The sequence below is a fragment of the Drosophila busckii genome, chromosome 2L (assembly GCF_011750605.1).
Source record: "Drosophila busckii strain San Diego stock center, stock number 13000-0081.31 chromosome 2L, ASM1175060v1, whole genome shotgun sequence".
NCBI lineage: Eukaryota > Metazoa > Arthropoda > Insecta > Diptera > Drosophilidae > Drosophila > Drosophila busckii.
Window position 1 is genome coordinate 14,860,130 of NC_046604.1, and position 13,220 is coordinate 14,873,349.

Below are 13,220 nucleotides of genomic sequence, written 5' to 3' on the forward strand. Positions count from 1 at the left end.
TTCAGACGTTGAGAAGCTAAGGCTCATCTCGATAGCTTGGGCACGATGACAATGTGGTGGCAGGCAAATAACTATCGAGCAGTTGTAATGCTGTTATTGCTGTCGCATTCGCACAAGAAAACAACAACCATAACTAAGAACGTAATAATTGGTAAAAGAAATCTTCCGGATTTAAGGAAAATTCAGCACGCTTGGCCGCTATGAACGAATCGGTGCGCTTTGAGCGCTGCCAGCAAATACAGCTCGGAGTGCTCAACGAATCCCAGTGCCAAGAGACGCCCACTCCCCAAGGGACGGGCAATGTAAGTAAATGCGCATTGGTCTTGCTCTTTGTTTATGATTGCCACTGACTCACTTACCTGCAATATTTTCCAAATCCATTTGTGTGTGTGTGTACGTCTGTCCAGCTGCTCTGCACCCACGATGGTGTGCTGCTGAAGAAAGCCAATGCCGAGCACATAGGAGAGTTGAATACAAGTGGCTCGCTGTCGCTGGTGGAGTACAGCTTGCCGCGTCGACGCTTGTATCTGGAGTGGCTGCCAAACGACAGCATTATGATAGCGGATGATAGCCAGGATCAAGGCGATTGGGCGCTAGTGGATCGCATCTCGGGCCGCACACGCACCACCAGTGAATGCAAAGCTTTCAATACCAAGCCCACGGAGATGGGCAGCAACGGCAGCGTTGCCTCCACGCGTGTCCGTACTATGCGCGTGCTGCTGGACGACTTGGCTGTGGTGGAGGTGCGACATCGTGGACAGACCATACGGTTTCTGCGCAAGTCCGACAATGGCGTGCACTGCGAGTTTTTCTTTCAGCACGGCAATGCGGATTTGTTTGTGCGCTCCATGCGCCAGCAGCACATCATAGAGAGCGCCGAGACAAGTGGCGGCAACGAGGAGTACGCCATACTCACAACAGATAATCAGAAGCTGAAAAAGACGTTTGCCGAGTTAGACATTGGGGAGATCAAATCGATACAGCTGCCGAACAAAAGTTGGCTGCCCAATCGACTTACGGATTTCTTTGGCACTATCCCGGACTATGTGCAGCCGACGTTTCAACGTTCGCCCAAATCGCGTCCTGCCTCGTTGCTGCATGGAGACAGACCTGCCGGATCGCCGGACAACGAGCAGTTTATCAAACTCAGCGGCAGCACCAACAGCGCCTGCTCCTCCAATAGTCAGAGTCGCGGCGACAGCGCCGATAAAAGCTCTGCAGACAGCGAGCTGGAGAACCTCAATGCGCAGGACGAGAAGATAGTGAACAATCTGCCTGCGCGCCAGAGCGTGCAGCGTGGTGAGTACCCACCCAAACAACCTATAAGCAGCATTTAAAGAATTAGCAATGAATTTTGCTTTTGCTTTTGGCAGGCACGCCGCTTACCGAGGCTCAGTGGTTGGAGTTCCAGACACCCGATGGACGCATTTCGGACAGCTTACGCATCAAGGAGTTCATCTTTCGTGGCGGCATTGCGCCCAGCCTGCGCAATGAGGTGTGGAAATACTTGCTGGGCTATTACAAGTGGTCCGATACGGAACTGGAGCGTCTGGAGCGGCGCAAGCTCAAGTCTATGGAATACTATAGCATGAAGCATCAGTGGCTGGCCATGACGGGCATGCAGGAGGCGAACTTTAGTGGCTATCGCGATCGCAAATGTCAAATTGAGAAGGATGTAAAGCGCACAGATCGCTCGCAGGAGTTCTTTGCCGGCGACGATAATCCGAATATAGCACTGCTGCAGGACATACTGATGACATATGTGATGTACAACTTCGATCTGGGCTATGTGCAGGGCATGTCGGATCTGCTGGCGCCCATACTGGAGATACAAATCAATGAGGTGGATGCATTTTGGTGTTTCGTGGGCTTCATGGACATGGTGTTCCGCAACTTTGACATGGATCAGGCGGGCATGAAGAAACAGTTTGACCAGCTGCGTCGTCTGCTGGAGGTGGCCAATGCGCCGCTGTTCAATTATATGCGCAGTCACGATTCGGACAATATGTACTTCTGTTTCCGCTGGCTGATTGTTTGGTATAAGCGTGAGCTGGAGAACGACGACGTGCTGAAGCTGTGGGAATGCCTCTGGACGCGCTTGCCCTGTGCCAACTTCCATTTGCTTGTCTCGGTGGCCATTCTGGATCAGGAGACAAATGTTATCATCAAGCGTGGCTATGAGTTTACCGACATACTAAAGCATGTGAACGATCTGAGCGGCAGCATTGATCTGCAGCGCACCTTGGAGACAGCCGAGGCCATCTATCTGCAGCTGAAGGCATCCGAAGCGCTGCCCAATGATTTGCGTCACATCATAGGCGAACCACTGCTGCCAGTTGCTGGCGCAGCAGCAGCGGATGAGGAAACTGCCTACTCCGACGATGGCTTCGATGAGTTGCGTGATCTGACGCCCGAGCAGAAGCAGCGCCATCTGGCCCAGCAGCAGGAGGAGGCCTATGAGCGCTCCTTGTTAATGCATCACATCTAGAAGCCGTAGGCGTAGCAGCTGTAGCCAAACTTTAAGCCAAGCGAAACGTAGCGCAAACTATTTAGTTGTAGCTCTAGTTAAGACTGCAAAGTGTACGAAATATTTGCAAAATCTGAATTTGCTGCTGAAGTGCTTTAATTGCTAAAAACAAAACAAACGAAACAGATTTATACATTGTATATTAAACATATTTGTACTTTTTGTATCTATTGTAAGTTCTTTGAAAACCAATCCAGCCCCATGCCCACAATCTATTCGTATAACCCTTGCCCAAATTACCAATTGATTTAAGCAAATTCGGCAACTTTAAACACTCGTATACGTATCAATTAGATTTAGTCAATTGATTGAAAGAAAAAAAATGTTAATTATCGTTTTTGACGTTATGCTAAAAGCAGCTTTAGTTGCCTCCCAAACGACACGACCTCTTCAAAACACCCCCTTGAATTAAGTTCTACTCAATTACTGTGAATATTAAAAGTATGTATCCTAACTAAAATGATAATTGTGTTTCATTGGGTGCCAGGCTAATCAATAATCTAATCTATTGCTAATCTATGTGTTACTCAAGTCAATTAATGTTGGCCTCCTACTATTAATTGCAATACTAAGTGTAATATATTTATAACTCTTGCCTACATTAAATAAGCTTCAATAGATGCAAACTATTTGAAGCTTTGTTGTAGGCATTAATTAATTAATTAGTTTGTTTAGTTGGAGCACGGCACAAATTGTTAGTAAACTGATGTCAGATATTTCAAAATATGTTAATAGACATAGTCTGATTAAATTTGAAATTCGACTTACTCACACATCCTCCAACTAATAGAATCTTTTCCTTTATTGCTGAAACTTTTACTCACTCCATCGCCGCTATTCCTCCTCCTCCTCCTCCTTCTCCTTTCTCCATTAAATTCCATGTTGTGTTTATTTTATTTTGGAAATTTATTTTATTTGTTTTTTGTTGTTTTATGTATATATTTATATATATATTTAATCTTGTTGCTGTAGTTGTGTGTTTTGTGTGGTAATTAATATAGTTTAATTAAGATTTATACTTAGCAGCACTAAATTTAAATTGGTTTTTCTTTTTTATTTATGCTCTTGTCGGTTGGTGCAATCTTTTTTTTTTTTGTTTGTTTTTGTTTTTTAATGTAGTGCGCAAAACAATTGTCATATAATTATGTTAAGTATATATATGTACGCTCAACTGCATAACATATATATAAGCAAATTGATTTAATTAAAAAAAGGTGCTATTTCATTTATAACTGTTTTTCTTTTGTTGCTTGCTCTTTTAAAACACAGAAAATTTCATAGTTTTGTCGTTTCTTTTCTTCGCATAGACATACAAAATACAAATTAAAAGCTAATTTACATTATTAAAATTGTTGTTTTTCGTTTTTGTTTCATAAAATTAAAAGCAAACTTGACGACAATGCATACATATAGGACACAAGAGTTTTGATAATAAAATAACATTTATATATAGAGAGAAGTGGGCGTGGCACACACCGCACACGCACACACACACACACACGCATAAACAGAAGACACTTTAAAAGAAAAACACAATTGTTTAAATGATATATGAGCTTAAAAGAAAATGTTGCAAGTTACTAAAAATATGTACAGTGTAGATTGAAAGACGATGACAACGACGAGGACAACGACGAGTTTTACATGTGTGTGAGTGTGTGTGTGTGTGTGTTTGTTTATACGCTCAATTGTCAGTTGTAGTTTTAGGTTTGGTTGAAACATTCTTATTTTTGTTTTTGTTTTGTTTTTCTGTTATCAGCTTAGGTTACAATAATAAATTTGCAATAATTTAAGCCGTTACATGCATTTTGAACGGATTTCTTTTCTGTTTTGTGTAGACCGTTTTACAATTAAATTATAAGCGCTTTCTTTAATATACTTTATAAATATTTGTGAAACACTCTCCGACGCTCAACAGCAACAGTTGCTGCCGTTTGTTGCAGCAGTGGCAGCAACTTCGCTGCTGTGCGCCTGGGGCATTCCAATTTTAACGAGACGAGCATCGACTTCGGGATTTATGTAATCAGAGCTTGGGCGGTTTCATCTTTGATTGTGGGCGTGGTTTGCAGCAGTTGTCCACAATCCCAGAATCCACTGCAGCAGCTTCAGTCTGATTAACAGCAGCAGCATCCTCCGTTCTGCTCGCCACACTCGCTACTCGCTATAACTATATTTAAATATACATATGCATATATATATATGTATATATATCTGTTAAGTTATATATAGTAATTTTATATATGTATAAGGGGGCGTTTTACTTATAATTTACACAACTTTAAGCTTAGGGTTTCTACGCGCTCTCGCTCTAGTATTCATACTCGCTCTTGATCTTGTCGACACGCTACTCGTTACTTTTTGAGGCTTTTTAGCTTGTCGCTTCTTTATAGTCGGTGCCTTTTGTTTTTTTGTTTGCTGTTGTTGTTGTTGTTGCATTTGTTGCTGTTGCTTTTGCTTCTGCTTTATTTGTGGCTTTTTGCCTCTGCGTCTGGTGCGTGCGGCGCCTCTTGGGGCGCTGGCGTCTGGACCGGAGCTTCGCTGTTCTCATTCATTGCGCTCCTCGGACTCGCTCCCCGCTGACAGGTTGAGCGTAGCCGCATCTGCCGATTGCCGTGTGTGTCGCGTCGAGCGCAGCTCGCGTCGCTTCTCCGGCGGCTGTTCTGCAGCAGCAGCGCTGCCTGGATGTTCAGTGCTGGACCGTGGACGCTTCAAGCGATTAGAAGAACGTCGGTTTTCCTCAGCAGCAGCAGCTGCGGCGGCGGCTGCAGCAGCAGCGGCAGAACTGCTGCCAGCACTGGAGCCACTAAGATTGGCTGCTGAATTGCCGCCGCCGCCGGCTCCGTCTAGATCCTCGACGCTGCCGCCATGACTGCTGCCAGGCGCTGGTGTGGACGACGCCGGCTTTTTGAGTATGGGCTGTATGATCAGCTCGTCGGCCTCCTCGTAGGGTGGCGGCAGTTTGGCGGCGTCTGCGGCGTTGGTGATGGTCAAGGATATGCGCGACTCGCTGCGCTCGGAGCGTTCGCTGCTGCTGCTGGCGCCGCTGCTTATGGGCGGCGCTATGGTGATGGTCGTCTGCGAGGGCAGATTGGCTGCCAAGGCGGAAGAGTTGGAGCCGGAGCTGGCGGCACTGACAGGCGTGAGTGTGACCTTGTCCTGCTCTGGCGTAGGCGTGGGCGGAGCGGGTGTGGAGCTGGCGCTGGAGCTGCTTACACCACGCAGACTCTTCTCGATGCTGCTCATGCTGGCGCCCAAATTCAAGGGCAGACCAACGGCCAACGCAGCGGCTTGTATGTCCTCCTTAGTGGGATGCATATCGCTGCGTGCGCGCTTCGACTTGTGAGCCTGTTGCTGCTGCATTTGCTCCACATCCAGAGCGGCGGCATAGGCTGCAGCGGCATTGGCGCTGGCGCTGCTGCCGGCTGAGCTCGTGGGTATCAATGAGATGCCCGAGCCCAGACCCAAGGATTTGGTGTAGAAGTCCATCTGTTGCTTGAACGCATCCTGCTCACGCTGACGCTTGGCCGCCGAGCTGCTGCTGCTGCTGGAGCCGCCACCGCCGCCGCCCGACGATGCAGAGCCGCCGGTAAGACCCGCTAGACTGGCCAAGGAGCCGGGACCGCTTAGTGGCAATGAACCGCCGGCGGCTGCCATTGCCTGTGCAGCCATCTCGGCGAGCAGCGCTTGGGAGAAATCGCTGGACATGCCCGGGATTTGTGGCAACTGTGCGGCGGCAGCAGCTGCGGCGGCCGCTGCAGCGGCGGCGGCATTCTTGGAGCTTTTGCTGTTGCTGCTGCTGCTGGCGTTGGCCGAACTGCTGCTGCTGGAGCTGGGCATCTTGCCCTGGGAGAAGGCTTGCAGTGCGGCCAGATCTGTGGGCAGCGCACCGCGTGCCAAGCTCTCGAACCATTTCTGCTGCTCCTTGGCGGAGGCTTCATTGGCAGCAGCTTGAGCCGCAGCTTGGGCAGCGGCGCGTTTGCTGGCAGCGCTGCTGGAGCTGGAGCTGTTGTTGCTGTTGGAGTTGCCGCTGTTGTTGCCACTGTTGCTGCTGCTGGGCGTGGGCAGTGGCGGAATGCCAAGCGAGCTCATCAGACGCGTGGCTTGGGCCAAGTCCATGCTGCTCATGCGGCTCAGGGATTCGAGCAAATGCGGATCTGCGCCTGGCATCAGCAGACTGGAGAGTTGAGCCATGTCGGCGGCGCTGGGCGTGGCCGAGGCGGCGCTGTTGTTGCGTTGGCTGCTGCTCTGGCGACTGCGTCCGCTGGAGCTGCTCGAGGGCGTGGTTGAGGTGGCGCCACTCATGCTGGCCATGACATTCATCAAATTAGCTGCAGCTGCAGCGGAGCTGGAGGCGGCTCTGGAGCTGCTCGACTTGCTGGACTGCGACTGATGCGATTTGCTGCTCTGCGTGGTGCCGGTGAGTGCAGCCGAGCTGGTGGCTACGCCATTAAGCAGATTATATTGCTGCGCCAGCTGATCGTAGGCGGAGCCCAGACCGCTGCTGCCCAGCGAGTAGGGATTGAGTCCACCCAGTCCCATGGGCGGATACAGCAGCGAAGGATTGGGGAACAGGAATGGGAAACCTGAAGCTAACTGCGAGGCAGAGTTGTTGGCGTTCTTGCCGCTGCCGGAGCTGGCATTGCTGTTGACTGCGGCTGCAGCAGCAGCGGCCGCTGCCAGCTGCGCTGCCTCCTGTTGTTGCTGCTTCTTCTTGCTGGCAGCGCTGGCCGAGGCGCTGGCATTGGCAGCAGCGGCTGCTGCGGCGGCGGCGGCAGCGCTGTTCGAATTGCTGTTGCTGGAGCTGGACTGCGACTGGCTCTTGCCGGTGCCCGCGCCTTGGCTGCCTGTTAGGCCGCCAAGCGTTGGACCCGCAGCAGCCATGAGCGCAGCCAGCGACTGTGCATCCATGCCCGCCAGATTTCCCAAGCCACCCATGCCGGCGAGACTGGCAAACAGATTCATATTGTTGAGATTGCCCAAACCAGGCAGATTGCCCATGCCGGGCATGCCGCCGAATGGCATCGAGAGCAATGGATTCTTAGGATCAAAGGCGGCCAGCGGATTCTTGGGATCAAAGCCGCCCAGTCCAGGCAGATTTGCCAGCAAACTGGGATTGAGTCCTGCCAGCGAGCCAAACTGCAGCGCTGCCTGATCCAAGGCGGAGGCAGCAGCGGATTGCGATTGACGCGATGATTTCTTGGAGCTGCTGGCATTAGCAGACGACTGTGCAGAGCTGCTCGATTGCTGCTGCTGCTGCTGGCTGTGGCTGCTCGATGAGGCGTTGCTCGAGTTGGAGCCAGGACGCGCACCATGAGATTTGCTGCTGCCATAGTTGTCCATGCTGGGCTTGGGCGAGGGCGCGCTCATTGGGTTATGCATTTGTTCCAGCCATTTGGGATCAACCTCGTAGTTGGGATTCTCAGTGAGCCTGTGGAGAAGTTAGAGAAGTTATAAGATAAGTTTAGCTAAAGGGAGTCGCGTGGTGCTTACCATTGCATCAGACGCTTGAGCTGTGGCGCTTTGTTGCCACCTAGACGCTTGCCCGTCTGTTTGTTTATGACCGGCACTGGCTCCTCGCCTGTCAAGCCCTGTGCTCCCGATTGTTGTTGTTGCTGTTGCTGCTGCTGCTGCTGTTGTTGTTGCTGCTGCTGCTGCTGTTGCTGCTGCTGTTGTTGCTGTTGCTTTTGCAGCTGCGCATTTGCTGCTTGCTGTGCGCTGGCAGCGCTGCTGCTGCTCTGCTGGCGATTCGAGGAGCGACGACTGTTGCTGTTGCTGCTGTTGCCGCTGCTGCCGCCAGCACCGCCGCCCACAAAATCAATGCTCAGCTGATCGCCCAGCGGACTGCTCATGTCCGAGAGCCATTTGTTCACTTTGACATCGTGTGGCGAGTACTTGGCACTCAGCTTCATAGCCTGCTCCATCTCGGCAAGCATGTTCTCGTACGCCTTGCGCTGCGCTGGCGGCAGATACTGCATCATCTTCTGCTGCTGCTTGAGGAACGTTTGCGGATCGGTGGCCATAGTTTGAGCTAGCAGCGCATTCAAACTGTCCTTGCTGGAGAGTCCGCCCATGGTCATGTTTTGTAATGCGCTTAGACCGCCGGCGTTGTTGTTGCTGCTGCTGCTGCCCGCTGAGCTGCTGGCGCCGCCGGCGCTTTGGCTGCTCTTGGATTCTGCAAAAGTAAAGAGAGCAAGGAGTTGGCATAAGTAATTGTTTGCTAAAGGGCAACCAAGGCGTGCCCTTCTAATCGTAGATTAATGTTAATATCAAAGCGCAGAGACTCCAACTCACTTCCGGGCACTGTGGTAACAGTGATAGTAAAGGGTTTCTGGTTGGATTGCGTTTGGCTGGGCGCTTGCAGATTGGCGGGCGTAACGCTTACGCTGGGCGGTATTTGTGGCTTCTTGGAGCTGGGCAATGAGGGATCTGGGAAGGTCTTTTGCTCTTTGGCAGCCGACAAACCCAAAACGATCTCATCCAGCTTCTTGCGTTTCTTTTCTTTGCCTATAACTGGCTCCTCAATCGTCTGCAAGCAAATTGATGCAAATGTTAATTCGAATTCGAAATTTTTAATTATTAATTACTTACGCAATTATTCTTCTTCATTAGTTTATTGAGCGTATCATCGAGTTTGCTCTTGGAGGGGAATGCTGAGCTCAATGCTGCATGCACGCTGGACTTCTTGCTGGGCATGCTGAAGTCCTGCACCTCGCTCAGATCAATGGCGCCGGCGCTGGAGGCGCTCTTTAGCATCTCTGTCATGTTCATCTTGGGCAGGCTGCTGTGTGATAATTTAAATATATGTTAATATTGCAATTGGACAAAACATTTCATTTAATTAGTTAACATTATTTGTGGTTTTTGTACGCACCTGGAGCTTAGATCCATGGGCGCGCCCATTGAGGGCGGCGGCGTTTTAAGCGCCGGCACTGCGGGCTTGTTAAACTGTCCGGAGGATTGTCTGGAAAGTGAGGCATGTTGATGCGCTGGCGGTGGTTGCATGCCACTTAAAGCGGCAGCGGCAGCAGCACCGCCGCGTCTACCGCTGGCGCCAGTCAAAGCCTCCATATTGGCAATTTCGCTTTCCCAATCTTTGGGCGCCACTGTAAGCAAAAGCGGATAAAGATTAGATACCTGAATATGTGAGCATAGCTATGGACTACTTACTGCTGGAACTATTGAGCAGCGCATGCAGCTTGGCGCGCTCCGTCTCCACATCGATGGCAATGTGACGCTTGCGTTTCTTGCCTGCGGCGGCGGAGACGCCTACAGCGCTGGGCACATTGAGTCCAGCGCCGAGTCCGGCGCTGGCGCTTGCAGTGGCTGCACTCAGGCTCATGCCGGGCAGCAGAGCGGATAGCGAGGTGGCATTGCCGCCACTAGCAGCAGCAGCTACTGCAGCTGCCATGGCAGCATTGATGCTATTGGCATCCAGGCCAGGCAGCGATGTCACTGGCGTTGTGGGCGTCTTGGCTGTGGGCAGCGAGGCGCCTGCGTTGCTGGCATTGCTTGCCACTTGTTGCATCTGCGATGCTTGCAGGTGCTTGGTCACTCCCTGATCTGTAGTTATGGTAATCACATCGGGTGTGGTGGAGCGACGCTCCAAGCTGTTCAGATGAGGTATGGACTCATGCAGCGCTATGTTGAGATCCGTGGTGCCCTTGAGGCCGGCAAAGGCGCTGTAGTGCTTGTCCACGGGCCACTTGTTGTGCTCCACGCAGCTGACAATGTGCGCAATGCGACGCTCCAACGCAAAGTCCTTGAACCAGCGTATCATGCACATCTCCAGCTTGGGCTTCTCCAGCTTTTGTTGCTTCACTGCGCCGGGCTGTATAACCTCCAGATCGGGGAAGCGTGCCTTGAGCTCGGCAGCTTGCTTTTTGCATTCCTCCTCCACTGCCTTTTCCTTCTCCTTCATTACCTCATCATCATCGGGATCGGTGGGTGCAGCAGCCACCAAGTCAAGTATTTCCTGCTCACCGCTTGCTGACTTCTTGGCCAGTGGCTCGTCCTTGGATTCGGCGGCGGCCTTGGACTCTTCTGGCAGCTCTTCCATGCTCTTCTTTGGCGACTTGGGCTCAACTGTTGCCTCAGCAGTTTCTTCTGCTTCAGCTGCAACTTCTTTGGGCTTCTCAGCTTCCTCTGTTGTCGCTGTTTCTGTTTTCTTTGCAACTTCAGCATCTTCTTCCTTATCGCTAGCTTCTTTTGCTGTCGTCTCTGCTGTGTCTGCCTCTTTCTCAGCTTCCTTTTCGGTTTCTTTTACAGCTTCTGTTGCTGGCTCCGCTGTCTCGTCGGTTTCCATTTTCTCAGCTGTTTTCTCTTTGCTGTCCTTTTCTGATTTAGCTTCATCTTTGTCTTCTTCTTCGGAGCAGGATTTTTCGCTCTCGTCTTTCTCAGTTTCAGTTGTTGGCGTTTCCTTTTCACTGCCATTCTCTGAAACTGCGGCCACCTCATCAACATCCATTTTCTCCTCTTCGGTTGTTGGAGTCTTTTCTTCGGCTTCAACATCAGCCTTTGGCGTTGCTACAGATTCTTTATCTGTATCCTTTTGCTCAGAGTCCCCTGACAGCGATTCCTTCTCCTCTGTCTCTTCGGACTTTGTCTCTGTTTCTGCTGATTTCTCTGTTTCGGCCGACTCGGATTTTGCTTCTTCTTCCTGCGTTTCTGCATCAGGCTTGACTTCTTCCTTGACTGGCGATTCCTTCTTGATGACGCTCTCCTTGGTCAGCAGCTCATCATCCAGATCAATAACCTCGCTCTTTACAGCTGCAGCTGCTGCTGCTGCCTTCTCGGCCGCTGCAGCCTTTTCAATTTTCTCTGCTGCGGCGGCTTTTTCAGCTGCAGCTGCTTTCTCTGCCGCTGCAGCCTTCTCCGCATTGAAAGCCTCCAGTTTGATGGTTCGCTGTATTTGCGCCTCCAACTCTCTTATGAAGCGCTTCTCGCTCTCGCAGAAGCTAAAGTTGGGATCATTGAATATGAAGGTTTCGGAGCGATAGAGGCCATGCTTGAGCACAGCAGCAATCAGCTCCTTGTCATGACGTCCTGGCTCCCACCAGTCGGGCGTATCCGCATTCATGGTGCAGAGCTTCAGACGCTCCTCCAGCTGTGGATTGCGTGCAACTTCACGCAGTTTGGCCAACAGCTCCAGACGATCCAATATTAGCTTGGCATGCTCCTTCTCCACTTCCTCAATGATGCCCTCGAGGCCACGCTCATTCTCATTTAACTTCAGTCCCGCTTGGCGCTTGCACATGGCCACAAAGACCTTGTGGTAATCACTGAGTGTCTCATCACTCTTGCGCTCCAGATGCGCCATCTGCTTGAACTTTGTCCAATCTGGCGTGGGTGAGTTGGTGTGAGTGCTGCCGCCCATAGATGAGGTCAACTGCATATCAACGCCATAGCCGGTGAGCACGCGTAGGAATTCGTATTCCTCGCGTCTGTTCCATTTCTTTGGAATGAGCTGCAGACGCTGCGACTCGCGCTCCTTGGCCGCCAGCTCCATCTTGCCCTGACGCTCCATTTTCTGCAAGCAATAAAAATTAAGCATGAGTAAGACTTTTCTATAGAGTTGGATATGGTATAAATATTTGGTTGAGGCGTTAACATCTTCTAGTGCAGTTGTTAGTATTTTAAAAAAATAAGAATAAGCTTATTTCTTATAACATAACATAACATAAACTTTTAAAATTAACTGCTATAATTTTAATATTTTTAGTAAACGCACATTAAGTAAAGATATTTTATACATCATATACATACTAGTATGGTTTAATCTTTGTATTCTTATCATATTAACTTTTAGTTTGCATTGTCTAGGCTCGTGTAAGTTTTATGGCTAGTGACTAATGAATGAGATAAATGGCTTAAAGCCATCTTTGGTCAACGGAAACAAACATAAAGCATTCGTGTCAGTTCGAACGATAAGATAAGCCCGCAATTTGCAATTGCAACATGATTCCCAATTAACGTCGTTTGCTACGTAAGCAAAAAATAAAATAAAAACAAATGAAAATGAAAATCATAACGAATATTTGCTGGAAATTATAAAAACAATGCAAAGATCCCTCAACACCAACAGCAGCAGCATCATCATCATCATCATCATCATCATCATCATCATCCTCATTGAGAACATAAGCTGGTTGCATGTGGCATGTGGCAGGGTGGGCTGCAGCAGTTGCAGTTGGGTTGGGGGTTGTTGGGCGCTGATGAGACCGCCGCCGCCTTTTGCATTACAAACAATTTTTGCGAAAAAAAACAAAAACACACCAAATGCGAATGGCAAGCGTAAAGAGTAAACAAAAACTGCGAGAGAGACAAAGCGCAAGCGAGAGGGAGAGACAACAAGGAAGAGACGCTGCAAACGAGAACTCGAAAACTGTAACTGCAAAATATAAAATAAAATTCATAATAATACAAATAAAATGAAAAGCAAAATAGAAATGAAACCATTTTACACCCCTAATAACAAAAGCCCGGCACACGAGCGTGCGACAAATGAGCACGCGGCAAGGCAAGAAGAGGGGGGGATGAGAACGAAAACAAGAGAGAGAGATAGAGAGAGGGGGAAGTGGAGGAGCGCAAATAACTGCAGAGGGAGACATATAGAAATGAATCCTGCGAGACCAATTGCACACTAAGGACACCAACAGGCATATGCGACGAATGAGAGGTACAAAGACAAAAACAC

The 13,220-nt window shown here is 49.7% G+C and overlaps 2 protein-coding genes across 5 annotated transcripts in view; one reads left to right on the forward strand and one right to left on the reverse strand.

Moving 5' to 3' along the window:
- The first annotated feature begins 111 nt into the window (after positions 1 to 111).
- LOC108608100 (GTPase-activating protein gyp7) lies at positions 112 to 2,994 on the forward strand. The gene is made up of 3 exons (XM_017999308.2): positions 112 to 302; positions 408 to 1,299; positions 1,374 to 2,994. Exons 1-3 carry the CDS (start codon positions 201 to 203, stop codon positions 2,486 to 2,488), a joined length of 2,109 nt encoding a protein of 702 aa, XP_017854797.1. The 5' UTR covers positions 112 to 200; the 3' UTR covers positions 2,489 to 2,994.
- A 1,035-nt stretch (positions 2,995 to 4,029) lies between these two features.
- LOC108606728 (mucin-19) overlaps positions 4,030 to 13,220 on the reverse strand; it is a 32,294-nt gene continuing 23,103 nt past the window's right edge. For all 4 annotated transcript variants that reach the window (XM_017997121.2, XM_017997138.2, XM_017997130.2 and 1 more), the window contains 7 exons: positions 9,695 to 12,053; positions 9,399 to 9,630; positions 9,116 to 9,305; positions 8,819 to 9,053; positions 8,248 to 8,699; positions 8,018 to 8,190; positions 4,030 to 7,955 (listed from right to left, as the gene is read on the reverse strand). In XM_017997121.2, the coding sequence (XP_017852610.2) occupies positions 5,072 to 7,955; positions 8,018 to 8,190; positions 8,248 to 8,699; positions 8,819 to 9,053; positions 9,116 to 9,305; positions 9,399 to 9,630; positions 9,695 to 12,053 (6,525 nt within the window). In that variant the 3' untranslated portion in view covers positions 4,030 to 5,071. The remainder of the gene's footprint in view (positions 7,956 to 8,017; positions 8,191 to 8,247; positions 8,700 to 8,818; positions 9,054 to 9,115; positions 9,306 to 9,398; positions 9,631 to 9,694; positions 12,054 to 13,220) is intronic.

Bases quoted from the DNA above. Each gene is read 5' to 3' on its own strand.
- LOC108608100 (XM_017999308.2), top strand. From the start codon at position 201: ATGAACGAATCGGTGCGCTTTGAGCGCTGCCAGCAAATACAGCTCGGA. The intron at 303-407 runs GTAAGTAAATGC...ACGTCTGTCCAG, and splicing joins CTCCCCAAGGGACGGGCAAT to CTGCTCTGCACCCACGATGG. The intron at 1,300-1,373 runs GTGAGTACCCAC...TGCTTTTGGCAG, and splicing joins GCGCCAGAGCGTGCAGCGTG to GCACGCCGCTTACCGAGGCT.